At 52.8% G+C, this 26,880-nt stretch overlaps 3 protein-coding genes across 9 annotated transcripts; all 3 read left to right on the plus strand.

Annotated features, from left to right (window-relative positions):
- Nucleotides 1-659: 659 nt before the first annotated feature.
- TXLNA (taxilin alpha) lies at nt 660-15,771 on the plus strand. Of its 6 annotated transcripts, none has more exons than XM_010595162.3 (11): nt 660-786; nt 1,342-1,551; nt 2,177-2,515; nt 3,816-3,907; nt 6,651-6,821; nt 8,593-8,787; nt 10,639-10,758; nt 10,995-11,069; nt 11,548-11,640; nt 12,003-12,098; nt 12,797-15,771. In XM_010595162.3, exons 2-11 carry the CDS (start codon nt 1,374-1,376, stop codon nt 13,121-13,123), a joined length of 1,686 nt encoding a protein of 561 aa, XP_010593464.1. In that variant the 5' UTR covers nt 660-786; nt 1,342-1,373; the 3' UTR covers nt 13,124-15,771. The 6 variants fall into 6 exon arrangements, with proteins under 6 accessions (XP_010593464.1, XP_023410244.1, XP_003415329.1 ...); XM_023554476.2 differs by having other exon boundaries at nt 2,177-2,293; XM_003415281.4 differs by having other exon boundaries at nt 1,360-1,551.
- Nucleotides 15,772-18,873: 3,102 nt separating this feature from the next.
- CCDC28B (coiled-coil domain containing 28B) lies at nt 18,874-25,493 on the plus strand. The gene is made up of 7 exons (XM_023554478.2): nt 18,874-20,370; nt 22,266-22,432; nt 22,553-22,743; nt 22,961-22,983; nt 23,577-24,117; nt 24,524-24,576; nt 25,375-25,493. Exons 1-5 carry the CDS (start codon nt 20,207-20,209, stop codon nt 23,629-23,631), a joined length of 600 nt encoding a protein of 199 aa, XP_023410246.1. The 5' UTR covers nt 18,874-20,206; the 3' UTR covers nt 23,632-24,117; nt 24,524-24,576; nt 25,375-25,493.
- IQCC (IQ motif containing C) lies at nt 24,053-26,750 on the plus strand. Of its 2 annotated transcripts, XM_003415459.4 has the most exons (5): nt 24,053-24,117; nt 24,524-24,667; nt 24,910-25,147; nt 25,375-25,493; nt 25,613-26,749. In XM_003415459.4, the coding sequence occupies exons 1-5, from the start codon at nt 24,076-24,078 to the stop codon at nt 26,456-26,458; spliced, it is 1,389 nt and encodes a 462-aa protein (XP_003415507.2). In that variant the 5' UTR covers nt 24,053-24,075; the 3' UTR covers nt 26,459-26,749. The 2 variants fall into 2 exon arrangements, with proteins under 2 accessions (XP_003415507.2, XP_010593465.2); XM_010595163.3 differs by having other exon boundaries at nt 24,076-24,667; nt 25,613-26,750.
- The last annotated feature ends 130 nt before the right edge of the window (nt 26,751-26,880 follow it).

A 26,880-nucleotide genomic window follows, 5' to 3' on the forward strand; every position in this document is an offset into this window, starting at 1 on the left:
TGGTGCCAGACTTCCTGGTTTTGAATCCCTGCTCTAACCACTCTTTAGCAGTGTGACCTTAGACAAGTTATCTAACCTTTGCCTTACTGTTCTCATGAGGAAATGGGAAATAACAATAGTACTTGTCTCGATGAGTAGTTATGAGGATTAACCATATGGCAGGCACCCAATAACCTGTTATTGCTATTATTAAAAGCCTCCGTTTGAAAAAAGGAAATTGAGGCCCAAAGAGAGAAAAGAATGCCCAGTCATACTACAAATCAGTGATGACGTCAGAACTGGAATACAGGTCTCTCGACTCAAGAATCCATCGCTCGTCGAGAGGCCTCAGAGTCCCCCAGATACTAAAAATAAGAGGCATAGAATTTCACAATGTGGGGTGAGAGGGTGGTGGCGTGCAGGAAAGAATAGCCAGGAGCAAAGCCTGGGTACTGAATCACAGCTTCTGAGTGATAATGAGGTTACTCTAGGTATTTATGCATAGTAACTGGCTCCTTCCGGACCTACAGGGTACCCGGCTGCCAGAACGAAGTCCTTTCCCTTGCATCTTGGGAGTTGTGGACAGCTAGCCCCGATGCATGGAGGGACATGTAGTCCCTTCCCTCCCCCGCCTTCCCAATTACCCGCCTCAAAGGCCGCCATCGCCTCAGCTTTCCCAGCAAGCTTCGCGAGAGCGCGGGCTATTGATTGGCTGCGACGAGAGCGGGCCGCTCTGCCGGCAGCGGTTGCCCAGGGTTTCCGGTGCGCGGCCAGAGCGGGTGAAGCCGTCGGTACGTCGGCGGCGAGGTACGTGCTGCTGCAGCTAGCGGGACGAGACGATCAGGGTGCTCCCTGTATGCCTGGATACTTTCGGCAAGTGGGGGCAGTCGCGCCGATTTCGTGCGTGGGCTAGGGCGGGGAGGCGGGTTATGGCCTTGCGCATGCGCGCGCGCGGCTGGAGGGCGCGCGGGGCGTGGGTGGCTGCGCGCGCGCGCGCTCGCGGAGCCCACGTGAGTCCTAGGGGCGGGGGGGAGGGTTCGGGAATAGAGCATCCCGCCACGTCAGTCTTCGGCCCTGAGCCAATCCCGCGCTCGGCCTGTCGTGAGGGGGCCGTGCTGTGCCGGGAAGTGGCTTCGGCAGGAGGGAGGCCTCTTTCCTCGCCCGCTCTAGGAGTAGCGCCCCGAAAACCAGCCTGGGCACGCCAGGCTCCCCTGACCGGGCAGAGACCGGGAGAACCGTTGGCTCCCCCCGGTAGAGGCCAACCAGTTTGTTTTTGTTTGTTTTGAGAAGCTTTGTGCGCCTGGCATTGGGCGGCGAAGATTTTCGAAGTCTGGAAAATAGCAACTGTGTTTCTTTCTGAAGGATTTGCTCTTAATCTAGCGTTGCAAACCACAATGAAGAACCAAGACAAAAAGAATGGGGCTGCCAAGCCATCAGGCAACACTTCCAACCCAAAAAGCAACCCAGGGCAACCGGAAGCGGGACCAGAGGGAGCTCAGGGGCGGCCCAGCCAGGCTGCTCCTGCAACCGAAGCTGAAGATTCCACCACCCAGGCCCCGGGGAAGCCTGAGGGTGTGTGCCAGCTCTGCTTTTCCATCGGGCAGGGGGAGGAGTTTGTGGTACTCCTGCTTAGCTGCTGGAGTTTGAAGCCGAGGCCAGCAGTTTACCCAGGGAAGAGGAAATGTAGAATGAGAGGAGGACAGTGCAGAGTCTGTGTGATTCCCCACCCTTTCCGGGGGAGTTGATATAGCCTCCTGCTCCAAACACGAGCAGAACCCTCTTTAGAGAAGGCTGACAGGATTAAACCAGGTGGCAGTCAAATGAGAGGCCTGACTAGCAAATCCTCGTCCCATTAGGAGACACTTCAGTCACCAGTGGGTAACTGCCATCCATACTTGAGGTGTTTCTGGAACTTGTTTAATAGTAAGGAACAGCTTTTGAGGGGAGGAGATTAGAAGTTGAGTTCATGCTAAGTGCTTAGTCCATGTTGAATGCTTTACATACCTTTATACTCACAGCAAACCTTATTGGGTGGTGGTGAGGGATAGTTACACCATTTATAGGGAAATGAACTGAGCTTTAAAGAGATTAGGCAATGTTTAACCCAACCCGGTGAATCTGGCTGAGCCTGAAGAGCCCCAACCAGTGATATAACCATCTCATTTCTCACTGTGCACCTCATCCTATTCTGTTGTAGGGGCTCAAGCCAAAACTGCTCAGTCTGGGGCCCTCCGTGATGTGTCCGAGGAGCTGAGCCGCCAGCTGGAAGACATCTTGAGTACTTACTGTGTGGACAACAATCAGGGGGGCCCAGGTGAGGATGGGGCACAGAGTGAGCCCGCCGAACCTGAAGATGCAGAGAAGTCCCGGAGCTATGCTGCAAGGAATGGGGAGCCTGAGCCAGGGACCCCAGTAGTCAATGGTGAAAAGGAGACTTCCAAGGGGGAGCCAGGCACAGAGGAGATCCGGGCGAGTGACGAAGGCGGAGACCGAGACCACCGGAGGCCACAGGAGAAGAAGAAAGCCAAGGGGCTGGGTGAGCAGAGGATAGCTACTTAGTTTAACCAGAACCAGCTGTGTGGGGCCACAACATAGAAATGTTCAGGTCATTCACTGCACAAGGGCACCTGGCTTCAGAAGCAAGTGGGGCTGAAATCTAGCCTGCTTGCTCTTTGAGAAAATGGAGAGCAGGAGACTTGGTGGGCTCCCGTGCCAGCCAGCACCACAGTGTGACCTTGGGCAAGTCCCTCCCCTGTCTGGGCCTTAGTTTCCAGTTCTTTTTAGTAAGAGAACTAGACTAGACCAGGATCAAAAGCTCAAATGTCCCCATAAACCAAGCTAACCAGGGGACCCATGTGGATCAAGAGAATGCCTGTTTCATCCAAAGGTTGACTGCCACCTGGTCCCAGCTAATTGATAGCAGCCAAAGCTGCAGGCTTACTGCAGCCAGTTTTTTTTTTTTTTTTAACTGTTGGCAACTAAAACACTAGGAGCCAAGCAAAACCCGTTTATGGGCTGGATTTGGCCTGTGTGCCAGTGACTTGCAGCCTGTACACCCAACTCTTGGAGACTCCCAAGACTGACACTCAGGAGCCTGGTGCTGTTCTGTGCAAGGTGGCCCCCAGGGAGGGAGCAGTGAACTCTCTGACTCAGGTGCAGGCAGTGGGGAAAGGTAGTGACTGACAGGCTATTAAAGGATCGAGGTTGGGTGATGTTATACCTGTGCCCTACTCCCTACTTTCCTACCCTCAGCTGTTGCCCTAATTTGAAGAGAGAGTATTTATTTTAAAAAATCTTAGACTTGAGAAACTAACTTTAGCTGTGAACTTTCATTTAAAGCACATACAAAAAAGAGATTTTCGAATCACATATGTGGAAGATATACTCGTTTTATACTCATTCACTATTTGGCTACCTGTTGACAGGAAATTTTCAGTGCATTCTCAGGGAGGCCAGAGACTTAGCTTTCTTGGATCCTTTCTCTTTTGGAAAGGCCCTCCTTGCATTGAAACAGTAGCACTGAACTCCAAGGTGGGACACCTTTCATCTGGTGGTAGAGCAGGCCATTTTTCTCTCCCACCGGTGGTGCCCACCAAGATTCCACAGGTGCCCAGTTGTTCAGCGGTTGAGCGTGTGCCCTGTGACAGGCACTAGGGAGAGTCCTGGGGCCCTCACGAAGCATGTAGTCTAGCAGGGAAGGCAGCCAGTTTGACGAGCAGAAATATAAAGTAGGGTAGGGGAGGGCTGTATTAAGGTTCAAGAGTGTGGGCCCAGGCCTGGAGGGGCTTGGGGCCTCCCAGAGAAGTGTGTGCACACCTTTGCTCTCTGCTTTGCAGGAAAGGAGATCACACTGCTGATGCAGACATTGAATACGCTGAGTACCCCAGAGGAGAAGCTGGCAGCGCTGTGCAAGAAGTATGCTGAACTGGTCAGTCCCCACACTGCCCCTCATACCCTCCCTGCCTTTGGAAAGTCAGCAGGCCCCCTGGACTGGGGCTGCAGTGCAGAGGCAGATGGGTGGCTTAATTCCTGTTCACCCTCTGAGTCTTTTGTCCAACCTTTAAGTAGAGAGTCAGGTCCCATCCGGCCTCTTCAGGGTCGACAGTAAGAGAAGGAACTTCACATTCCTTGAAAGAAATTTCTTAATACGTTCCAGGTGGTAGAGCCCTGTCTCCTGGCCTGAGTCCCAGATACAGTGTCTTCTTGCCTGTGTGTTCTTGAATGTGCAGCCCCCCAAAATATGGCCACACATGGTGCCATTATCACACTTAACAAAATTAACATTTATCATTTGATATCCTGTAGTACCTAGTCTAGAGTCAGATTTCCCCAGGTATTTAAAACCATTAGTTTGATCAAATCAGGGTCCACATGAGGTCTATTATGTTTGGTTGTTAGTAATACTCTAAGATAACCTTCCCCTTAACCACCACCACTCCTTTTTTTCTCATGACATTGGCTTATTGCAGAACCAGATCAGTTGTCCTGGAGGTTACCCCACTTTCTAGCTTTGTCTTGCCTGTGGTGGCATTTAACTTGTTTCTTTACCTTTTTATTTGCTATAAGTGATGTGCTGGTTAGCTCTAGAAGCTTGATCGAATTCAGGTTCAGCTATTTTGATATGAATTCATCATAGGTGGTGCTGTGTACCCTGGTGGTACAGTGGTTAAGCACTTAGCTGCTAACCAGAAGGTCAGCAATTCAAACTTACCAGCTGCTCCATGGGAGGAAATGTGGCAATCTGCTTCCGGAAAGATTACAGCCTTGGAAACCCTGTGGGGCTGTTCTACACTACCCTATAGGGTCGCTACGAGTCGGAGTCAATTCAACAGCACTGGGTTTAGTTTTTTGGGTTCAGTGTTCTATACTTTGTGTTAAATCACAGGAGACACAGAAGTGGGGTTTTCTCTTTGTAGTGATGTAAGGGGGTTTAGATAGTAGCAACCAGATTCCTCCCTTTTCAGGTTCCCCAGCAGAATCAGAATTAACAGATTCATCCACTGATGGTCATTGCACACTTATTTTAAGGTTCTTTGTTTCCATCCACATTTGTTAGCTGGAGTCACCTTTTAGGAACTTACCTGTAAAATGGGGGAAATCATAGCTCCCCAAGGGGGCTGTTGGAAGAATTCAATAAAAGGAAGGGTGTTAAGGAGATATCCCCCTTTCAGAATGGTCCAGCCAGGGCAAGGCTGATGCACGACAGGAGGGAGCGGGCGGCTGGAGTAAACGCGGGGGACGAGGTCCAGCACACAAGCAGAGGGGTTAGCCTTGGTGAGCGGCACAGCCAGCCCCTCAGGACGGAAGGAGAGGACAGTTGCCAGTAGATGGATGGTGATGACACTTGTGCCCTGCTGCATTGGTTGCCTCTGTTCTTGAAGAAATGGGAGAGTCATAGCTGGGGTGGGAGAGGCTTGGGGAGGAGGATAAAGCAGTTATCTAGAAGAGGAGCGTGAATAGCGCAGGAAATTAGGATCTCTGAGTAGGCAGGGATCTTCATGAAATTCTGAAATTGGTCATGAATTGAAAGTGAGATCCTCCGAGCAGGGTTGCTTCAGTGCAGGTGCAGAGGAAGCAGGAGGTTGAATGAGCAGGGTTGAGATTTCGCTAGGAGAAGGGGACAGGAGAGTTGAGGGCATAAGGAATCTAAGCGAGGTAAGGTACACGATTAAAGGAGCATTGAAGGAGAGTCAAAAGATGGCTGGGTAAGTGAATTAGAGGCCCAGTAGGCTCTGAGACTTGTAGGGAACCACAGGTATTGGAGAGAATGAGCTAGAAAAATAAAAGGTGGTGGTCCTGGCTTTGAGATAATGGAGGTGGGTGCAGGTCCTGATAATGACAAGGTCTAGACATGTGTTGTCCAGGACGTAGCCACTAGCCGGTTGAAGTGGCTAGTCCAAATCTGGATGTGCTCCAAAGTGAAATGCTCATTGGATTCCCAAGACCTAGGGCAAAAGAAAGAATGTAAAATATCTCGTTAATGGGTGTTTTTTCATGCTTATTCCATGTTGAAATTTTAATATTTTGGATGTTAGATAGAATAAATACGTTATTAAAATTAATTTGCCTATTTCTTTTGATTTTTTTAATGTGGCTATTAGAAAATGTAAAATTACATACGTGGCTGACATTGTATTTCTGCTGGGCAGGGCTGGATGGGCCTGGGAAGGGGGCTAAGCTGGGCCAGCGGATGTGGTCTGTGCAGGAGCTCTGTACGGCCAGGGTGTCGGAGGCTTGTCTGTTGATGTTGAAATGACCGAGAGTGGTAGTCTCAGTTGTGTTGGCCAGAGAAATGGTGAGCCAGTGCTGTGGTCCTGAAGCAATGGGGAAGAGGAGTAATGGTGATGAGTACACGGTAGGGGAGCAGGTAGCCTTAGGGGTGAGTGTCCACAAAGTTGGCGGGATGCAGTGGTCTGAAGTGTCTGGAGAGTTTTGTCCCTGGAGTCAGAGCTGGGATAGAAGCTGTGGTCTGCTGGCTGGGTGTCCTTGCTTGTCCTTTCTGAGTGAGCTATCGTGAGAAATAAATGGAGCTGTGAGAGAGCTTCGGTGGCCTGAGCTGTAATGACTGGGAGAGAGGGAGGGGGAGGCCAGCTCAGGGGGCCCCGGGCCAGTATGTTGATGCCCTTTGGGGAGCACCGTGCAGGGCACTCACCTGCCCTCTCTGTCCCCAGCTGGAGGAGCACAGGAACTCTCAGAAGCAGATGAAGCTCCTGCAGAAGAAGCAGAGCCAGCTGGTACAAGAGAAGGACCATCTGCGGGGTGAGCACAGCAAGGCTGTCCTGGCCCGCAGCAAGCTTGAGAGCCTGTGCCGTGAGCTGCAGCGACACAACCGCTCCCTCAAGGTAGGCCGCCCACACCCCGGCAAGAGCGCCTGTTTCCCTTGGCTTCCATTTAATCTTTGGTGGGTTTTCCCCTTGAAAAGCGGCACAGGCTTGCAATATAGAAATCAACTTCCCCCATAATACGCCACCTTAGACAGAACTACTTGAAACCATTCAGCATGAACTCGTATTACCAGTTCCTGGGTGGCACAGATGGTTAAGAGCTTGGCTACCAACAGGAGAAAGGTTGTCGGTTCAAATCCACCTAGAGATGCCTTGGAAGAAAGGCCTGGGATCTACTTCCAAAAGATCACAGCTGTTGAGAACCCACTGGAGCAAGGACTGCAAGGAGGTGTTCTGTCAATATTGAAATGCCCGAGAATGGTAGTAAGAACGTAAGAATCATGTTGACCACGCCGGTAGAGCTGATGGCAGATCATCTCCCAGAGGTTGGTCAGTCAGGCATGCTGTGTCCTTTCTTTTGTTCTGCTCAGTCTGCGGTGAAATCCAGGTTGCTCCCTTGAACCCCAAATTGTTTTCACGTGCATATTCTCACAGATGGTGGATATATGTGTTTTACCAAATTTGAATTGGCAAATAGATGGTATTTTGCAACTTGTTTTGGTTTTAGTTCATGTGTCACTTTTAAAATGTTATGTATTTAATGTAAATTTGATGTGGGGATGCAAACCCCAGAAGTCATGGTCCCCAGACTTTCTTTTAGCCCAAGACAGGAACCATTGCTGAAGCCAACTCTTCAGACAGGGATTGGACTGGAGTATGGGATAGTAAATGATACTGGTGAAGAGTGAGCTGCTTGGATCAAGTAGACACATGAGACTATGTGGGCATCTCCTGTCTGGAGGGAGATGAGAGGGAGGGCAGAGGGGGTCAGAAGCTGGCCGAACGGACATGTAAATAGAGAGTGTGCTGTTTCATTAGGGGGAGGGCAATTAGGAGTATATAGTAAGGTGTATATAAATTTTTGTATGAAAAACTGACTCGACTTGTAAACTTTTTATTTAAACCGCAGTAAAAATTAAAAAAACAAAAAAAATTTGATGTGAGGATTCAAAGGTGACAAAAGTGTAAGAAATTAAAGGTAATGGTTGTCCACCCTCCTCAACCCCACTGCCCAGCAGAAACCACTGGCAGAATAAATCTATTTATATGTAAGTTGAAGTACAGCCTTCGAGGTTTTCTTCTCTATGTATAAAATCTTACATAAAATTTTTTAAATGAAGTAATTGTATGTGAATTGTTTGATGTCCTTCCCCCACCCCGCCCCGACTTTTCAAAATGCAGTGTTTTTGTCTATCGGTTTATGTAGGGTTATGTCATTCTTTTTTCAATTTTAATAAGATTCTGCCAGATTGCCTTCTGATGCGGTACAGTATACCCTCCCACCGACCTTGTATGAGGGCCTGATTCTGCACAACCTTGCCAGCCCTGGGTATTAATGAACTTTTACAACTTGGTCTACTGGGGGTGGGGGGACAAAAACACATTAAAACAAGGATATTTGATCTGAAATATGTGGGAGAATTGGCGTCAGAAGGTTTAAATTACTTCAGAATGGCACTGACACATGTGCCTGCAGTTTTCTAGGGAGAGCGTCTCTCACTTTCACCTGATTGGGGGGGTCCATCAGGAGCCCCCTGGCACAGCGAGCGTCCCTGGAGCCTGGCTACTCTTGGGTGTAGGAGCAGGAGGGTCGTTGGTGGAGGCCATCCCTGAAGGGAGGCTGGCTGGGAGAGTGGATAATTGAGCTGGGGCTGACTTCTCTGCCCAGGAAGAAGGTGTGCAGCGGGCCCGGGAGGAGGAGGAGAAGCGCAAGGAGGTGACCTCACACTTCCAGGTGACGCTGAATGACATCCAGCTGCAGATGGAACAGCACAATGAACGCAACTCCAAGCTGCGCCAGGAGAACATGGAGCTGGCCGAGAGGCTGAAGAAGCTCATTGAGCAGTATGAGCTGCGTGAGGAGGTAAGCTCGCCACAGACAGCAGCCTTGGCCAGGAGATGGTGAGGGCCCAGGGCCAGCCAGGCGTTAGCACACCACTTTCAGGCTTCATCCTTCCTCCTCCTCCTTGGGAGGGGAGTAACGTCATTCCTTATACCGATGAGGAACTGAGGTGAGGAGAAGTCTCATCCATGGCCACATAGCCACAGGTCTATGGTGCCTTGTCTCATACCACAGGGCCAGCTAGCCTTTGGGATCTAGAATTATCTAGATTTTAAAATGGAGATAACATGCATGTACTATGTATTACACAGCACCTTCACCAGGGCCTCAGGGCAGCACTCCCAAATCAGACATGCTAACGTTCATGCAGTGAAAAGTCTGAATGTTCAATTTAGGTGGGATAAATACAGAGTATAAATAGCCTTACGCTGGGGCAGGTCAGTTTAGGTTGCCAGCTATGACAGTTTCCATTTTCAGAGCCTTTGAGAATTTGAAATCACAGTGGAGGGACTGGGCCCGTAGGCAGTGATTGGCTCCAGACTCCTTACTGCTCTGCTGTCCCTGCCACCTGAAAGGGCAGGTTGTCGCTTCCTTGGCTGGTGTCGGCTGCTACCCAGGCACTGAATCCCGCTGCTACTTGGGCACCCATGTGCCCGTCACTTGGCTGTGCCAGGCCTCTGTTTCCTCTTGGCGGGAGGGGAGAAGCGCAGCTTCGCTCCAGGGCTGAGTAGAGGAGCGGGCCCCGGTTGTCTTAACAGATGAATGCCACAGGCCTGCTGTGGGCCAGGCCCTGGAGGTATGGTGGTGGCTGAGAGGGCTGGCACCCTGCCCTCTGGGGCTGACAGTCCAGTCTGGTGACGTGGAGGCGACTGCCCTGACACATCACTCCATTCACTACTTCATCCCTGGGAATAAGGCTGCTTGTGATACATTTGGTTTGAATAGAGTTGAGATGGCTTGGTTCCTGTCCCTCAGTGCTGAAAGACATGAAGGCTTCCAGGCCACCACAGAGTGAGGCACCCACTTCAAAAAGCTGAACCTCCCTCCGCCTCCCCAAGGCAATAAAGAACTTGGTATAGCTGTGGTGGGGGAAGGGGGTTCTGCTCCCTCTTCTCATTTATACCCCCTTCCCCATCAGCTTCCTCCAACACTCCCATCCTGCCCCTCTGAACCTTGAACCTCAGATCACAGGCGACTGGAATTCATCACATCCCAAACTGAACTTATCTCCAAGCCACCTTCCCTTCCCTGTCCCCAAAATGAGAAAATTTCCGCATTCCTTATTTCAGCAAGTCCAGCTGACTTCACCTTTGAAGGAGCATTGAGTTTAGCACCTTCTTGCTATCCCTGCTCTCTGACCTGGTCCAGGTTCCCACAACTCCTCCAGCAGTTAGGGTGGCCATTCCTCGGGGTGCACATGTCTAATCTTTGCCTACAGTTACGGCAGATCTGTGTCAACTGAGCTAAGCTGTTTTACTGGTGAAGGCATAGTTTTTCCTTTTCTTCCATTCACAAGGAATCGAGGACTTCAGAAGTAAGGGCTGCTAGCCTTAGGGAGGGATCTGTGCTAGGGCTGGAGATTTGAGTGCATCTATTGCTTGGCTGCCCTGGAGCTAGTACCATCCCTAAACCCCACGCTTAACCAGGGACTCACTCAGCAGTAAAGAGAGAGAAGGTGAGGTTGGGGAGCAGACCTTTCAGGGACCTGGGGGCCCCCATGCTGTGCAGCACACGGGTCCAGCATGTCAGATGGGGATGGAAGGCTGGGCAGGGCACCCTGCTCTCTGCACATGGGACATCCCTGCAGCCACCAGGCGTCCCTGCGATGGGGAGCTCCTGACAGGTGGCCCCTCACACCACGCTTTCCTGCAGCATATTGACAAAGTCTTCAAACACAAGGACCTGCAGCAGCAGCTGGTGGACGCCAAGCTCCAGCAGGCCCAGGAGATGCTGAAGGAGGCCGAGGAGAGACACCAGCGGGAGAAGGACTTTGTGAGGCTCGGGTCCTGGGCATCAGAGGGGTAGGCTGAGAGGAGGCAGGTTGGGTTCTGGCTCTGCTCTTATTTGAGTCTGTGGGAGAGGTTGCCGCCTAGCCAGAGAGGGGGCAACGCTTCCTCAGAACCCAGTCTGAGAGCAGGAAGCCTCAGTGGGTTCTTGTGCTTGTGGCTAAAAAATGGCTGAACCCCTGGGGTCATCTGACGGGGTCTGGGTGCCTGTCTTGGAAATAGCTCCTCAAAGAGGCAGTGGAGTCGCAGAGGATGTGTGAGCTGATGAAGCAGCAGGAGACCCACCTGAAGCAGCAGGTGAGACCATGAAAACTGACCTGTCTCCAAAGTCCCCTCACTGTGCCACGTCCTAGGGGGAGGGAAATGGAACCCTAATGCTAGGTCTGGCTCTGCCCCAACTGCTGTGTGACCTTGGCCAAGCCTTTGCTCCCTGGACCTGCCTAGCACCCGTGTGGTGACGACCAGGTAGCTAGGTGAGCTTGGAGGCCTTTGCTCCTAGCACAGTTGTTTTAAATTACATAAGTTATACTTGATTCCTGAAGAAAATTTTGGAAATAAACATAAAAGCAAAATATGTGCCACCCCAAATTTTACTTTCTAGAGTTTAGTATGTTAGATTATATTCTTCCAGATACATAGTTTTTGTTTTGTTTCAAAGAAAAATGGTATCTCAATAACATTATTAGGTCAGAGGGCCAAGACTGGGTCTGAGTATTCTAACCAGAGGCACCTCCAGAGAAGCCCAGGCTCACCTGTGGGCTTCTATCTCACCCAGCTCGCCCTATACACAGAGAAGTTTGAAGAGTTCCAGAACACTCTTTCCAAAAGCAGCGAGGTGTTCACCACGTTTAAACAGGAGATGGAAAAGGTAACATGGTCCAGGCCAGCTGTGGCTGCTGGGGAACAGGCTGCTTCAGAGTTGAACGCTGGGCCTGTCTTCAGGAAACCCTGTCGCCGACGTGCCTCAGGGAGCTGCTGCCAGTAACAGTGTGATTGATACCAAGGGTGGGGTCATTAGAGGGGATCTCGCACGTGTCCTGGAGAAGAGGCAGTGTTGTCATTTAGTGTTATTGGTGGTGGGCGTTTAACTTGGGGAGACTTCCTGCAGTGGCACCAAGACATCAACTGTGTCCTGTGATGCCTGTGGGACTATTCCACACCCTTGGAGATGGCGGCGCACAGGGAAGGTCAGCTCTCTGATCATTTCCTTCCATCTGTCACATGACCCAGATGACCAAGAAGATCAAGAAGCTGGAGAAAGAAACCACCATGTACCGGTCCCGGTGGGAGAGCAGCAACAAGGCCCTGCTTGAGATGGCTGAGGAGGTGGGCCGAGTGTGGACTGCAGCCTGGGGGTGGGACGTTATTGAGATCAGGCCTTTTACCGTATGTTGTACCAGTGAGTAATGCAGCTGGCACTTAGACCCGTGTTTGTTCAAGTCCAGAGGCACTGATAGTTGCCTCCCGGGGGAGGGTGGACCCAAGGGTAGATCTGCAGTTGGGAGCAAAGGGAGGAAATGGAAGAGAGGAACCAAGAAGCGGAAAACGGGGGCGCCGATGATGTGTGTGGTTTGCCTGCAGAGTGGTTCAGGTAATTGGTGGTTTTGTGGCTTGAGATGTAGGAGAGGGGGAACTCACACGGAGCAGGGACTGCATGCCAGGCTATGCTGAGTGTTCACATATGCCAGCTCGGGACCCTTCCCTTCAGATCTGTGAGGTTTGTGCTGGAAGTCATTTTTACAGATAAGGAAATAGGCTTAAAAGCCAAGTATTTGCCAAGGTTGGGTGGTTGATAAATGGAGGAATTCCTTGTCTGAACGCCAGGCCATACTCCTTTTCTGTGTCATACTGCCCCCAACTGACACCCAAGTCACAGCATAAACCAAGGCTCTTTACTAGAAGAGGGCCTAGCCTTTGACTCCAGTCTGTTCCCAGCCTTATTATAAAGTGGGAGTGTTTTCCAAGTGGTAGTGCTGCGTGGGAAGGTGATGGGATGTTGCTGAGGGTCCCATTTCCCTCCCCAGAAAACACTCCGGGACAAGGAGTTGGAGGGCCTGCAGGTGAAAATCCAGCGACTAGAGAAGCTGTGCCGGGCGCTGCAGACAGAGCGCAATGACCTGAACAAGAGGGTACAGGACCTGAGCGCAGGTGGCCAGGGCCTGCTCACTGACAGCGGCCCTGAACGAAGGCCAGAGGCTACTACTGCCACCAAGGAGCAGGGTGGTGAGGGGCTCATGGCTCAAGCACCCAGCTCCCCAAGGGCCACAGAAGCTGCCTGTTCCCCTGGAGTTCCGAGCACAGAAGCATCAGGCCAAACAGGGCCATGGGAACCCAGCCCCACCACCGCCTAGAACGTGGCACTTCGGGTGTGCTGGGAAGGGAGCAGGCAGCCCAGCCAGGCCTGGCCCACACAAGACTCCCACCTCAAAGCAGCCCAGAGCTAGGCCAGGGTGCTCTGACCTGGCTGGCATTTGACACTTTGTAATTTTGGATTTTGTGGGTCAGTTTGACATATATATGGCATATGTGCAAGACCTCATACATTTATAGTTGTACAGTGGGCTTGCATTGGGGGCAGGGGCATGTAAATAGGTCAGTGGCTCTTCTGTGAGCTGAAGAGTCTTATAAGAGGAGCTTGTCGTCTGTGGCTGCCATCACTGTGAGCTGGCAGGACAAGTGACTTGAGCATTTCTCCTGCCTGGTTTGAGGCTCAGGTCCCACTGAGCCCTCAGGACTTGTGAGAAGTGACAACACCCAGGCCTTGACTGTTCCTGTTGTGAGCAGGGCTCAGGGCTCTCCTGGCTCCCCTGGAGATGCCTTTCTCCTCTTGACCTGGAAAAGGTGTTCCCAGGCAGAGCCTTAGCGGGGTACCCAGAACAGGTGATCAGACTGCTTTATTGCCAAGACAAGGGGCCTGGAGAATGTTTCTGGGATGATGCTGGTAGGGGGCCCTGTGGGCATTGCTTTCCCTGCCCTCTGGTAGTGCTAGGACCAGGCCGGTGATGCTTCTCAGTCTCCTTACTCACAGGTGCCTCTTTAGCCTGCATAAATGGATGACAAGAGAGCACCCCAAGGATTCTTTCTAAAGGTTTTTTTTTTTTTTTTTGCACATGACAGTGTTTGTACTGATCTGCTGAGGAGGAGGAGGGGTACCAAACAGTGGGCCTGGATTCCTAACCTCCAGTGTCTCACCACCCACCTGGCTTCTTTGTCAGGTTGGTGCTGAGGTTTCCTGTTTGGTGAGACCAGGTTCCTTGTAGTGAGAGAAAGGAAAGGGCTTCTGATAGCTTTGCCACAAGCTTGCCTGAATCCTGGGAAGCTCCTCTGATTCCTGTCCCCTCTCTTTGTGCAGTGGGTTGCTGGGCCCCAGGCCCAACTATCCCTTTGGCTTTATGGGTCTATTTCTGCACCCTGCCCCTCTACCATCAGCACCACCAGGTGTGCAGTCCATGAGATGTACCCCGGTTCCATTCGCTGGCACCTCATCCAGTGAACAAGAGCAGAGGTATTTCCTTCTGGGGATTTCACACCCGCCAGTGTGGGAGCCCGCAGGCCAGCCCCTAGCTGTTGTATAGCTGGTAGGGAATGAGACTCCACACACTATTGGGCCCCAGAAATCCACAGAATGGTTGCTGACATTTTTGTTTGTCACAACTTTAAACTCTGAAAGTTCTGCTGGTTGCTAACTTGCCAAAGTTTTAGCCAGGTTTTTGTTTTGTTTTTACCAAGCAGTCTTCTGGGACAACAGAGTGAGTCTCTGATCAGAAAAAAGGGCTCTGGACCCAATGCCCCCTCTCCAGCCAGGCGTCTGCTTCTCCCTGGCTTTCTTGAAGCCAGTCCACTGTCCACAGCCCTCTATCTTCCACAGCTAGACCACAGCCTTTTAACTTCATCCCTCAGATAAATAGGTTCATGAGGAACGTTTAGTTTTCCTGAATCCTGTTATGACTTAGACCAGAAATGGTGACTGAGGGGATACCAGTTGCCCTCCTGCACCCATGGCAGGTATCACTAACCTGTTTCAAGGTGTCTCCTGCTGATCCCCATAGGTCCTCATTTGCACCAGGATCCCCCAGCAGCCAGTATGAGCATTGAGACCTATTTGCCATCCCTGGCTGAGATATTACTCTCCTGTGGAGAAGTGTCCAATATCTTTTTCTTCCTCTCTTTGAAATCCCTGTGTTTGGAATTGACCCCAAACCTGCCTCTTCCTGCTCCAGGAACACCTTTTCCGTGTGCCCAGGCTGAGGTGAAAGAGCTGCCAACCCCACATGGGATTTACGGGGCTGAGGAGGTGCAGGAAAGAGGAGGGGTATCTACCTGCCCCCCTTGAAGAAGGGAAAGGCCTCAGGGGGGCCCATAAATAATTGCCTGCCTCACTTCAGCTACCTCTTTAAAGCCTCGTGGAGGAGTTGGGTCTGTTGGAGCCCAGTGTGCTGTGGGAGACCACAGATGGTACAGCAGCTCAATGAGACCAGTTCTGGCTACTGGGGAACTGCAGTGGGCAGATGGCCCCAACCAGGCTTCCAGGTCAGGAATGTGGGCTTTGAGGCAGGCAGACCTCTACCCTCAACTCCAGCTATTTCTAGGGATTCAGGCCATAGGTGGGGGTCCCTTTCTCTTCCTCTCCATTGACCAAATCTCACCAATCACTACAGCTGCTCTGCTTGCTCTCCTTTCCAAAGTTAGCCCAGGTGACTGGGTACTGCGCACACAGGCCTGGGCTGGATGCAGGGGGTAGCCTCTCCATGAATGAAGGCCAGTTCTGCCTTCCCCGCCCCGGGCCGGTTCCATGCATGTGACCTCGGTATTAGGACCAAGAGCTGTTCTATGTAGGGTTCATGGCTAGTTTTTCCTCCAGGGGACCACAGCAGATGAGGCTCACAGCTCAGAACTCCTGGCTCTGCTAACAGTAACTTGTGTTTCAGGACCTTGACCGCTGAGAGCTTCCTGTACACCAGATTCTGAGAGGTGTCAGCAGCACTTTTTTTTTCTTTTCTTTTTTTTTTTTCATGAGGTGTTGGACCATGGGCCGAGCTCAGGCACTTTGTGTACGAGAATGTTATTTCTGTAAAGATAGTTATTTCCCCTCTCCACCCTTCCATGGTGGCCCTTCTGTGGGCTGACTGTGAGGCAGGTGGGGCTGCCCTGGTGTCTGTTGGGGGAGGGCCAAGGCCTGCTGAGCTGACTCCAGCTGCTGCTCCAGCCCTCCTGCCTTGCACAGCACAGAGGTGGCCACCCCAGGGACAGCTAGGCACCTGCCTGCCCTTTGATCCCTCCCCAGGGGGCTGTCATCTGTCCCCATAACTTGCTTCCCCGATGTCTTCACCTGGCCATCCAGACTTGTTTGAAGCTGTGCTGACAGCTTTTTTTCTCCTTTCAGTATCCGCAACAGCCAGGGATTTGATTTTGATGTATTTTAAGCTATGTTAAATAAAGAGTCTGTTGCCTTACCACTGTCTGACCTGTGTGGTCATTTGGTGCTTCTGGATCCTTCCATACCTCTCCACGTGCATGTGTTCAGCCCTACAGACACAATATCTCTGGCCTCAGGATCTGTGCAAAGTTGCCATGGCTGTGCCCTGGCATCCTGCATCTCACAGCGTGCTTTCCCACTGCCCAGCGCTCACCACGGGTTCAGGACAGTAGCAAGTTAACTTGAGCTGCCTGAGCAGAGCTCGTGGCAAAGTCGGCATGATGCTTGCATACATAAGAGACCCACGATGATTTCTTTCAATCAAAAATCATCCCTGCCTTCAGATCTCAGGCTAGTGAGGGACACAGGTTCTTAGAACACAGAAAGGAGGATGGCAATGGCACAGCACAGAGGCCCCACCCCACACCAGCAAGGGGAGAGAGCTGGGTACCAGGAAGGCCCTTCTGTCCCAGAGGGTAGGTAGAAATGTGGCAATTTCACTTAGAAACTTAAAGTGGTCCAACGGGGGATGTAGATGCACAGGAGGGTTGGGAGAGGATGAGCCTTTGTGTTGGGTTAAGGGATTTGGGCTTGATCCAGAGGGCAGGGGGATCTGCTGAGGATGTTTGAACAGGAAATGGGTAAAGTTCATGAGGAAAGTGGACAAAAGGCAGGAAGACCAGCTAGCCAGGCACAGGTCCATGGAGTCCCAGGTTAAGACGGATGGGCACTCATCACTGCTGTCTGGGATTATCTGCCATGGGCAGCCTCCTTTGGCACTGGCCCACCCAAGGGAATGCCCAGGGGCCTCCAGGTTCCTGTGATTTTGTGCATTGCTTTAGGGGACCATATTCCCCATGCACTTCAGAATGGCTGGTTTCTTGCGCAGTCCTGTTTTCCCACCTCCAAGCCTGGATTTTGGGGCTGAGGTTCCTGTATGGAGACCTCTTACTGGTGGCCTCACCCAGCACCCTGTTCTCTGTGGGGCCTGAGTTGGTCTGGCACAAAGGATAGTATGTGAATGTCCAACAAATGGTGTAGGTAGCCAAGGTGCCCTTCCCTGCAGGCCCCCACAGGTAGCAGTGCCCATATGCTGGCTGTAACAGTCCATCCCAGCAGATCCTCCACCCCTTCCAGCCAGGGTCCTAATGAAGGACCAGTGTTCTTCTGTACTGCACAATGGTTCCAATAAAGGATCCTCTGGAAGGGGTAGGGGATGCACCACCAGCTCTTGGAGCTCGCAAGCAAAGTGGCTCTGAAAGAAGCTTCACGCTGCTGGCCCCCCAGGGAAGCAATTGAGGGTGAGAACCTCACAGATGCTCCTGGCCTGTCCACCACCTTGCTGGGGGAACCCTGGTGCCACCCTCTAGCAGCTCTGGTAGGGAGGAGAGGGGCTCCCTGTTGTCCTCCTTGTGGTGCAGTCCCTTCCCTCCCTCCCTCCAACCCCTTGGTTATTGGAAAAAGTCCTGAATGAATATCTCCCCTTCTGGAGTGTCCTGGGTGCTGGAGGCACCTGGGAGGAGTCCTGAGCAGGTGCCTGAGGAAGCAGTGCCCATTCATCCCCACCTTGGCCAGAGGCCCAGGCCCAGGGAAGCCACTCCCTTTCAGTGGGAGGGGAACGTGACAGGTGGCTGTGCACGCTGCCTGGGGCTGTTACTTGAGACAGCTGGGCAGCCTGGCCAAGGATGAGTCTCTCTCCTGTGGTATCAGATGCTGCTCTGGGGACCTGAGCCAGCAGCCTCTGCCAGGTCTTTAAATAGCTACGCCGCTGATCTGGCCTCCAGCAGCACAGCAGCACTCAGCTTCTGACCATCAGGTTTCCCTCCTGGGCTCTGGAGTCAGGCACCTGGAACCAGGCGGCCTGGCCTCAACCTGGCGATCCTGCTCCTGTCGTCCAGGCCTGGGGGTGGGGAAGGGGTAAAATGACTAGACTGTCACTTCACCAGAGATTACAGCCCCCACCACTTACTATTTAGGAGAGTGATATTGTTACAGCCAGAGCCTTGAAGAAGAAAATTAAAAACAAATCAGGCTCTCCTGGGTGTGGGCGGGTCTGCTCAGTCCCAGCAATTTGGCTCTTCAAGCTCCCCCCCCAGAGGGTCTCAAAACCCACCACCCCTTTGAGGTGGCAGAGGCCTCCTGCACCTCCCCATTTTGGGCAAATTTCCCGACTCCTCTGACTTTCAGGGAAGCAGAAGAGGGTAGGAACCTTCTAGTAAAATGGGAATGATGATATCTTCCTTCAGGGTTGTTATGAGGATTAAATGTACATGAAGTGCTTAACAAGGGACCTGAAACTCAGCAGATGGCTGCTGTCCTCTCTCTCTCTCTCTCTCTGACAAAGCCACCACCATTTTGTAAGGGACTGTAGCTTCTCTCTGAAACTGACGGGGAAGTGAATATGTTTTTAGATCGCCATCACAGAACCAATTGGGTCGCCTTAGTTCCAGCGGAGAGGTAAAGTCGGGAGAGGGGATAAGCAGCCTAATAAACGGGGGGATGCTCCTCCCCTCTTACTCCATCCCGACACCTACAGAAGGTCACTTTCCCTTTAAATGCAAATTACTTCCCGCCCGCTTAGCTTCATCGCGTCCCGGTTCCCAGGAGGAGAGAGCTGAGCGCGAGAGGAACCTGCGCCGAAGCATCGCTTCAGGCCCCGAGCCTCCAGGTCAGTCGCCCCCGAGGGGTGGGGGCGGGGGCGGGATGACGCAGGTCTGACGCTCGATTTCTGACCCGGGCTCCCGAGCTGGCACATGGCTTTGGAGCCCGAGTGTGGGAAATAGATCCCGGGTGGCCCCGAGCCGCTTCTGGGGAGCTGGGGCGCCTGCTCAAGTTTTCCTGTATCAAGTCCCTAATTGGGTCAAGCTACTGTAGGGAGGGGCGGATAATGCGGCTCCTGTCACCCCTCCACCACACCCCCAGACCTATTCGGTGCCAGCCAGCCAGGTGCCGGTTTAAATCCCTCTTCCTCTCCACCACCCCCCGCAGACAGACAGACACATACCACCACCACCATCCTAGAGTGCAGGGTTGGGCTAGGTGGCTCCAGCCTGGAGCAATCAGCTCAAAAAAAAACAAACCCTGCGCTCCCAGGCCCCCAGAGAGGAGGACCACAGCAGACTGGAGCCTCAGGGGGCAGGGCTGGACTGGAGGCCAACTGGGCAGTGCCAGCCACAGGCTCGGCCATTGTTGGACGCCAAGGCAGCCAGCTGTGGACCACCCGCCCCACCCTGGCAGCAGCTGAGGCTGTTTGTCAGTGGAGCAGGGACCTCCTGACCTGGAAGGGAAGGTTGAAGCTGGTAGAAGCATGTCCCAGGCAACTTCTGGAAGTCTTGTGGTGTTTGTGGTTGGGGTGGGGGAGGAGGGATGCCAGTGTCTAAGTGCGAGAAAACTCCCAACAAACTCTGCCCCATGTGCCAGGGCTTCCCCTACTATTACTCATCCTCTGGTGGTTCCTGCCTGACACTGGGGCCTCCCAGGTGCCCCCACCCAGGCCTCGGTCATGTCCATGCTGACGGTTTCTCAGTGTCTGCCTAGGGGAAGAGGGAGTTGATAAATAAAAGGGGCCTAGTTGACAGCCCTAATCCTCAGCTGGGCTCTTGCCTGTTGGAATCCACCCTGTCTCCCCCTACATTTCCTCTGCCCAGCCCAGCCCCCTCGGCCACAGGGACAGGAAACTCCAACAGCAGCAGCAGGGTAATAGTGTCTGGCTCAGCCCTTTCAGGCAGGACCTAGGTTTTCCCCGCTAAGGCTAGAGGGCAGGAGAGGACATGGGGTGGGCCAGGGAAGGCCCTTCAAATGCATATCCATGCCCCCAGGAGCAGGCGCTGGCATCTGGCCCTGCCTCCACTGTACCCATGAGGGGATATAGCCCCTTACAGTTGTGAGAGGACAGTTAGAAAGTCCAGGGCCCTTCCTTTGCAACTCTCAGGGGTTGCCAGGTGAACGGTTGAATTGGCCCCTAGCTGTCTTAATGGGGCTACCTGTCTCTTAGGAACTGAGGCCCAGCCCACACCCAATGGATGACAAGAAGAAGAAGAGGAGCCCCAAGCCCTGCCTGACCCAACAAACCCAGGCCCCAGGCACGTTTCGCAGGGTCCCTGTGCCCACCAGCCACAGTGGCTCCCTGGCCCTGGGACTCCCTCACCTGCCATCTCCCAAGCAGCGGGCCAAATTCAAGAGGTGAGTACAGAAGGGAAGCAGAGAAGGGAAGGAGGGATCCCCACTCCAAGCTGAGCCCTGTAGGGAGGGAGGCAAGGGGGGACTCCAGTCTTCAACTATTTAGCAACAATTGATGCCTCCCATTGGCTGGGCCCAGCCTGAAGCACATCCCAGGAAACTTAGGAGATGATCAAACCCAGTCTCTGTCCTCAAGTATGTGGGGAGAGGGCCAGGTGGATCATTGGGGTCACATATAGTGTGATGATCACTTCAGAGAAGGGAGAGAGTCAGAGAAGGCTATTGGGCATAGGGAGAGGGAGAAACATTCCAGACTGAGAGGCCCACCTGGCACAAGTATGGAAGAAAGAGACTACCTAGGAGATTCTGAGAACCACAGGTGGTTTGGTCACCTGGAGTATCGGGGGCCAGGAGAGTTGAAGGGGAAGCCAGGGTGTACAATTTGAATTCTCTGCTGAAATTTTTTTTTTTTTTTTTAATGATTAGGACTTTGCATCCTACCCTATAAGGTGCCCCTGTTTGTTCCCCACTAAAGACAATGTGTTTTTTCTCCAATTCTTTCCAAATAAAATCACTGTGTTTCCCTTTGGCTTTGCACACCGCCTGCCTGAGAGGCCTGTTTGGGGATAGCCAGCAGTGGAGTGTAGCTGAAGCTCAGGGCTGGGGTGGAAGTAGCAGGAAATACAACTGGAGAGGTCGAGGCTACACTGGAAGGGCCTTTGAGGTTATCCTGAGGGTAATGGAGAAGTTAAAACAGTGTTTCAATAGAAAAGGAGCAGGAGGATATTTTTTGGAGGGGTAAAATAGGATATAGGAGCCCAGGTGCCACAATGGTTAAGTGCTCAGCTACTAACCGAAAGGCCAGCTGTTGAAATCCACCAGCGGCTCTGTGGGGGAAAAGACCTGGTGATCTGCCTTCGAAACCCTATGGGGCAGTTCTGCTCTGTCCTCTAGGGTCACCATAAGTCAGAACTGACTCAGCATGCAACAACAACAAAATAGGATATAATTAGGCAGTGCACATCAGTGTCTGCCTCTTTGCTACCAGGTGTCCCAACTATATGCTAAACTTTTCTCACTACATGGCACATTTAGAACTTAAAACATGGTAGACACTTTGAGGATAAAACATACATGCTAACTAATTGTTAGAACAAAGGGGCAGAGGTGAGAAGGAAATAAATGGCCCCTGGGGAAATGGACCTCTGCAATGAACACATTTATCTGTGAGGAGGAGAAAACAGAGGTAGTGATTGTTCAATTACTACCTGGATCTCAGATTAAATCCCCAAAATTATATTTTAGGAATAATACTGTACTTATAGGAGTCCCTGGGTGACACAAACGGTTAAATGCTCGACTGCTAACCTAAAGGTTGGCAGTGTGAACCCACCCAGAGGTACCTTGGAAGACAGACCTGGCGATCTCCTTCTGAAAGGCCACAGCCTTGAGAACCCTTTGGAGCAGTTCTACTCTGCACACATGGGGTCGCCAGAAGTCGGAATCTCCTCGATGGCAACTAAAAACAGCAAAATGGTCCTAGTGGTAATAAAGTGGTACCTGCCCCTATGGAACAAATTCACTGAGGATGGGGAGGACAAGTAAGTCCCCCCGGGGTCACAGGAAGGCAGTGAGGGGCTCAGGCAGAAATCCAGTAATAGCCTTCCAGACATGCCTCTGGCTGTGAGTGTCATTGGCAGAAAGAGACTTCCCCTGACTTCTTCCCTTCACCTCTTCCTGCCACCAAATCTGGCCAGTGCAGTGCCAGGGAAGCAACGTCCACTGATGTTGGTGGGTGAGTGGGCAGATGCATCAGTGCATACAGACTGATGGCACAAAAGACCCAGGAGTACCTGTCTGCCCCAGCCTGTCACCATAGTCATGCCCATCCCACCCAGGGTAGGCAAGGAGAAATGCCGCCCAGTGCTGGCCGGAGGTGGGGGCGGCTCGGCAGGCACCCCCCTGCAGCACTCTTTCCTGACTGAGGTGACCGATGTCTATGAGATGGAAGGGGGACTGTTGAACCTGCTTAATGATTTTCACTCAGGCCGGCTGCAAGCCTTTGGTGAGTACTGGAGAATGAGCCTAGAGGGTATGTGGGTGGGGCTGGAGGGGCTGCTCTCTGGGGTGTGGCTGGGGCCAGGGTCCCAAGCTGGCTCCCAGGGCTCAGACAAGGGCTATCCAGGGAAGGAATGCTCCTTTGAGCAGCTGGAGCACGTGCGGGAGATGCAGGAGAAGCTGGCCCGGCTGCACTTCAGCCTGGACGTGTGTGGGGAGGAGGAAGAAGAGGAGGAAGAGGACGGAGTCACTCAGGGTCTGCCTGAGGAGCAGAAGAAGACCATGGCTGACCGAAACCTGGACCAGCTGCTTAGCAACGTGGGTCAGGGCTGGGTGCTTCAGTTCCTGGGGGACCGGGGGTAGGAGAGGCACATGCTCCCAAGGCAACTCCTGACCTCTGGGTGAAAAGGTAGGGGGGTGCATGGATCCCACCACTCCAGGGCCCTCGATCCCCACCAAATTATGGCCTCCACAGCATCTGGTGTCTCACCTGGCATTGCTCTTGACCGAAACCTCCCTTTTTCTCTGTTGACAGCTGGAAGATCTTAGCAATTCCATGTATCCTTTCCAAGGAAGCTGGCAGTGTGCGTGTGTGTCCTGAGATTGGGTCAATTTCTTCCTCCCCACCATCCCCTCAGGAGTACTCACATACAACCAACATCCCCAACCTTTTTAGTCCTATTGAGTCAGAATTAGGCACAAACTGCCCAGGTAGAGGAGTACAGAAGGAATTTTCCAAGTATTAGAAATAAGGTGTTTTCAGGGAATATATTTTACACACTGATCAAAATCTCTGCAAGGCTTGTCTGATGCCCTCAGCACTGAACAATCATTTTGATTAATTTTAGGCCACCTCCCCATCTAGTCCTCAGATGGAAATTGCACACACACACACACACCAGCCACTCTGTGGCTCACAGGTCCACCTGCTCTTTGACTAGGAGAAGGTAATGATCTGGATCAAGAGAGGAGAGAAGGCGACACAGCAAGAAGGTCACTGCGGGTGCAGACTGCAGCCTCAGACCATGAAGGCCCTAGACCCCCAGCCCGCTCCTTTGCACACTTGGGGAAGCTAAACCTATGCAGAATGGGAATATGGGGGTAGAAGGGATGACTGAGGTCCAAGGCGTCACAACCCTTGACTGGCACAGACAGAAGCTGCACCTGGCCGAGAACACTGGACCTGAGGATCAGTCAGCTGTGTAAGCGTCGGACCCAGGCCCAGACTGCCTTTTTTCATTCCCTTCAAACTGACTTTTTACAGGACTCGGGACTCGGGCGGGTATTCAGCAGCCCCCCAGGTGCTATGGGGAGGGGGGCACTGGATGGCATTAAACTCGAAAGAAAGAGGCTCTGTGTCCTCTCTCCTGTCATTGCGCCTTTGCTCGGCGGCGACGCCCGTGTAACCCACTTTTGGTTGGGAAGTCCTGCTCAGGTAGGGCTGGAATCCCCGGCGCGGCTCTGCGGGTGGGACTCGGGAGGTAGGGCGATCGAGACACGGGTGAGCTTGTCGCCAGGACGCGTCAAGCATGGTGAGGAGGACCGTTGCCGTGGAGACAGCAGGGGCGGGATCCGACAGGCTAAGGAGTGGCGCGGCCTAATGACGCACTGCGCAGGCGCCCTGCGGGCCGCGGTACCGTTGGCGCTGGAATGGAGCTGGAGCAGTTGTTTCGGAAGGTGTCGGCTCTGCAGGTGCTGTGCGGGGCGGGGAGGGCAAGGTGCACCTGATTTCCTCTCAGGAGATCCCGGACTGGGACCTTCGAGCGATATGGGGCTACCCGCGTGCCAACCTCTGGAGATGGCAACTCACCCCCTACCGCCCCAAAGAATGCTGGAATCCTCGGACCTTCCCACGCGCCCTTCCCCCCGCCCCCCACAGCTCCTGCTGGGATCAGGGAAAAGGTGGGAAGGGCCTTAAAGCGAAGTGGGGATTCAGGCAAGCATCCTGCCTTGAGCCTCCATGCAGTGTCACCTATCCTTTCCCTGGGGCCGTGCCCTCTCTTGCAGCGACCAGAATGACCTCTCCAGGAGAAAGCCCCAAGATACCCATTCTCTTGCAGTAATAAGGGTCTTCTTTCCCCTTCATTCTCCACACCAGGCTTGTGTCCGGGGCTTCTTGGTCCGACGCCAGTTCCAGAATCTGCGAGCTGAGTATGAGGCTACTGTACGGGAGATCGAGGGTGACCAGGGTGTGGTCCAGTGGACTGAGGGCTGGATTCCCAGGCCCCAGTTTCTCCCAGAGGTAGTGCACACCCCAGAGGGAGAAAGGAGGAGGAAGGCCCTGGGTAGGGGGCTCAAGGGAATAGTGGAACCCACCCTTCCTGCTTTATTCTCCTGGGTGGAACCCACCTTTCCTACTTTAACCTCCTAGAAGAGGCTGCAGACTCACTGCCTCAGACCCCAATCCTTAATTCTCACCAACTTGTCTGCTGGATGAAGGGGCTGAGCTCTGGAGCTCTCATACCTCTCTGACTGATTTCTCAGAACGTAAAATCCCATCGGACCTGGAAAGCAGGAGAGAGAGTGACAAATCCAGAGAAGGAACTAGGGAGTCAATTTCCATGTAAAGAGCCTGAGGAGATGGTGCTGAAGAAGTCAAGAGAAAGCTCAGCAAACCCAGGAAGTCGAGAAGACAGCCCCCAACTTCAGGATAAGCAGAGCAGGAAAACCAGGAAACCCAGTCAAGGGGAAACCAGAGACTCATCAAGGATGGGGAACCCAGGTGACTCTCTGCCTAGATTAGGACAAGCCCTGACCCTCTTTAGGACTCAGCTTCTTGATCTGAAAAGTGAAAGGCTTGTGCTAGATAAAACTGCATTCCCTACTTCCCTCTTCCTCGTTGAGGGCAACAGATGGGTGGATGGGGGAGGGTGCCAGTGTTCTAAAGCTAAGACAGTGCCCAGTATTGACCCCTTAAGGCTCTCTTCTTCCTCCCTCTCTCCTTCATAGAAGCCACAGATCCAGGACTGCCCTACAGCCAACTTGAACTCCAGGAGGTCCAGCACCTCCGCAGCCACTTGGCCATGGAACTGCTGTGGTTGCAACAGGCCATCAATAGCCGTAAGGAGGTGAGCACTAACTGAGAGCCCTTTCTGCACATTTAGAGTCAAGGGAAGCGGGGAGGGGAGGCCTGCTCCCATGCCCAAGCAGGCATGCCTGGTACAATGTCTGTCCTCTCTCCCAACAGTACTTAACTCTCAAACAAACACTGAGCTCCCCAGAGGCAGGCCAGACCAGAGATGGGCCCATTGTGTGCCCAGACCACTTGAGACAGGCCTGTGAGAGGGCCCACACACAACGAAGCCCACCACTGGAGGACCAGTGCTGCAGAGAAAGAACCACCAGAGAGCTAGACCATGTGGATGACTCCTGCTGGAGGGTCAAGTCACAACCCCACAAACCTCCAGAAAGTCTGGCCATCACAGATAAAACCACTGCTGGGGCCAAGTACAGGGAACCATGCTATAGGAGGGCTGGATCACAGCAGCCCACACCATCAGACAATCAGGCCATAGGGGACAAGCTCACCAAAGAGCCAGATCGTGGAGAACAGGCCTCCAGAGGTACCTGCCTGCAGCTGATGAAACACCCTGAGGACCAGACTCCCAGAGGCCTCAAACCCAGGGGCCATTGTTCTGAGAAAGCCACAACACAGCTGCTCACGCTTCCGGAGGAGCCAGCTATTAAGGACAAGTCTCCCAGAGGACCAGACTACCAAGAGCCTGATTGCCAGAGTGCTGGACCACAAGAATCGGGCCTCTCAGAGGACCACATCATCTGGGATGGAACCTTGGCAGGGCCAGAGCATAGCAGCCTGGATCTCTGGAGAACAAAACCACCCAAGGGCCAGACCCTCAGTGATAGAACCTCCAAAGGTGGACTCTCCAATGAGCCTTGCCATGAAGGATGGACAAACCAGAGAACTGAACTATGGAGATCAAGGCCACCTAAGTACCTGTCATCCACAGGGTCAGACCATACAGGAAAGGACCACTGGAGGGGCAGATCATGGAAAACAGGACCACCAGGCTAGACCCTGAGGAGCCAGGGAGGATCAGGTTCTGGGAGGGATCCTATGAAAATGTGATGAGTGAGACAGGACCTCCCTGGCTCCCAGGCACCATCTCTCCCTCCTTCCCTGCCCCTGGCCATTGGTGGGGCCATTGGTGGGACCATGAGGAGGTGGAGCAAGAGCTGGCACCAGTATGGGGAGAGGGGAGAGCAGGATACCCTTTCGTGCTCTGCCTGTGGCTCAGTTCAAATTTGGGAACAGGGAATTACCTGGGGAAAGTAAAGTGGGGGGCCTGTTGGAGAATAAAGATTTTTCTTAGACTCTGAGCCTGGCTGTTTTCATCTTCTGACTCTGACTCTGGGCCTTCCAGTTCACTTCCCACTGGCATGAGGTATCTTCCCCAGAGCCAGCTGAAAGCAATGGCCGAGGAGCAGACCTAGCCA

This window comes from Loxodonta africana, chromosome 3 (genome assembly GCF_030014295.1).
Source record: "Loxodonta africana isolate mLoxAfr1 chromosome 3, mLoxAfr1.hap2, whole genome shotgun sequence".
Classification (NCBI taxonomy): domain Eukaryota; kingdom Metazoa; phylum Chordata; class Mammalia; order Proboscidea; family Elephantidae; genus Loxodonta; species Loxodonta africana.

What these genes read in the sequence shown, in the direction of transcription:
- IQCC (XM_010595163.3), top strand. Translation starts at nt 24,386, where the DNA reads ATGCAGTGTCACCTATCCTTTCCCTGGGGCCGTGCCCTCTCTTGCAGC. An exon ending in GGCCCCAGTTTCTCCCAGAG is followed by an intron (nt 24,668 to 24,909) that starts GTAGTGCACACC and finishes CTGATTTCTCAG; the next exon opens with AACGTAAAATCCCATCGGAC. An exon ending in ATCAAGGATGGGGAACCCAG is followed by an intron (nt 25,148 to 25,374) that starts GTGACTCTCTGC and finishes TCTCCTTCATAG; the next exon opens with AAGCCACAGATCCAGGACTG.
- CCDC28B (XM_023554478.2), top strand. Translation starts at nt 20,207, where the DNA reads ATGGATGACAAGAAGAAGAAGAGGAGCCCCAAGCCCTGCCTGACCCAA. An exon ending in CAGCGGGCCAAATTCAAGAG is followed by an intron (nt 20,371 to 22,265) that starts GTGAGTACAGAA and finishes CATCCCACCCAG; the next exon opens with GGTAGGCAAGGAGAAATGCC. An exon ending in AGGCCGGCTGCAAGCCTTTG is followed by an intron (nt 22,433 to 22,552) that starts GTGAGTACTGGA and finishes AGGGCTATCCAG; the next exon opens with GGAAGGAATGCTCCTTTGAG.
- TXLNA (XM_010595162.3), top strand. Translation starts at nt 1,374, where the DNA reads ATGAAGAACCAAGACAAAAAGAATGGGGCTGCCAAGCCATCAGGCAAC. An exon ending in GGCCCCGGGGAAGCCTGAGG is followed by an intron (nt 1,552 to 2,176) that starts GTGTGTGCCAGC and finishes ATTCTGTTGTAG; the next exon opens with GGGCTCAAGCCAAAACTGCT. An exon ending in TTAAACAGGAGATGGAAAAG is followed by an intron (nt 11,641 to 12,002) that starts GTAACATGGTCC and finishes CACATGACCCAG; the next exon opens with ATGACCAAGAAGATCAAGAA.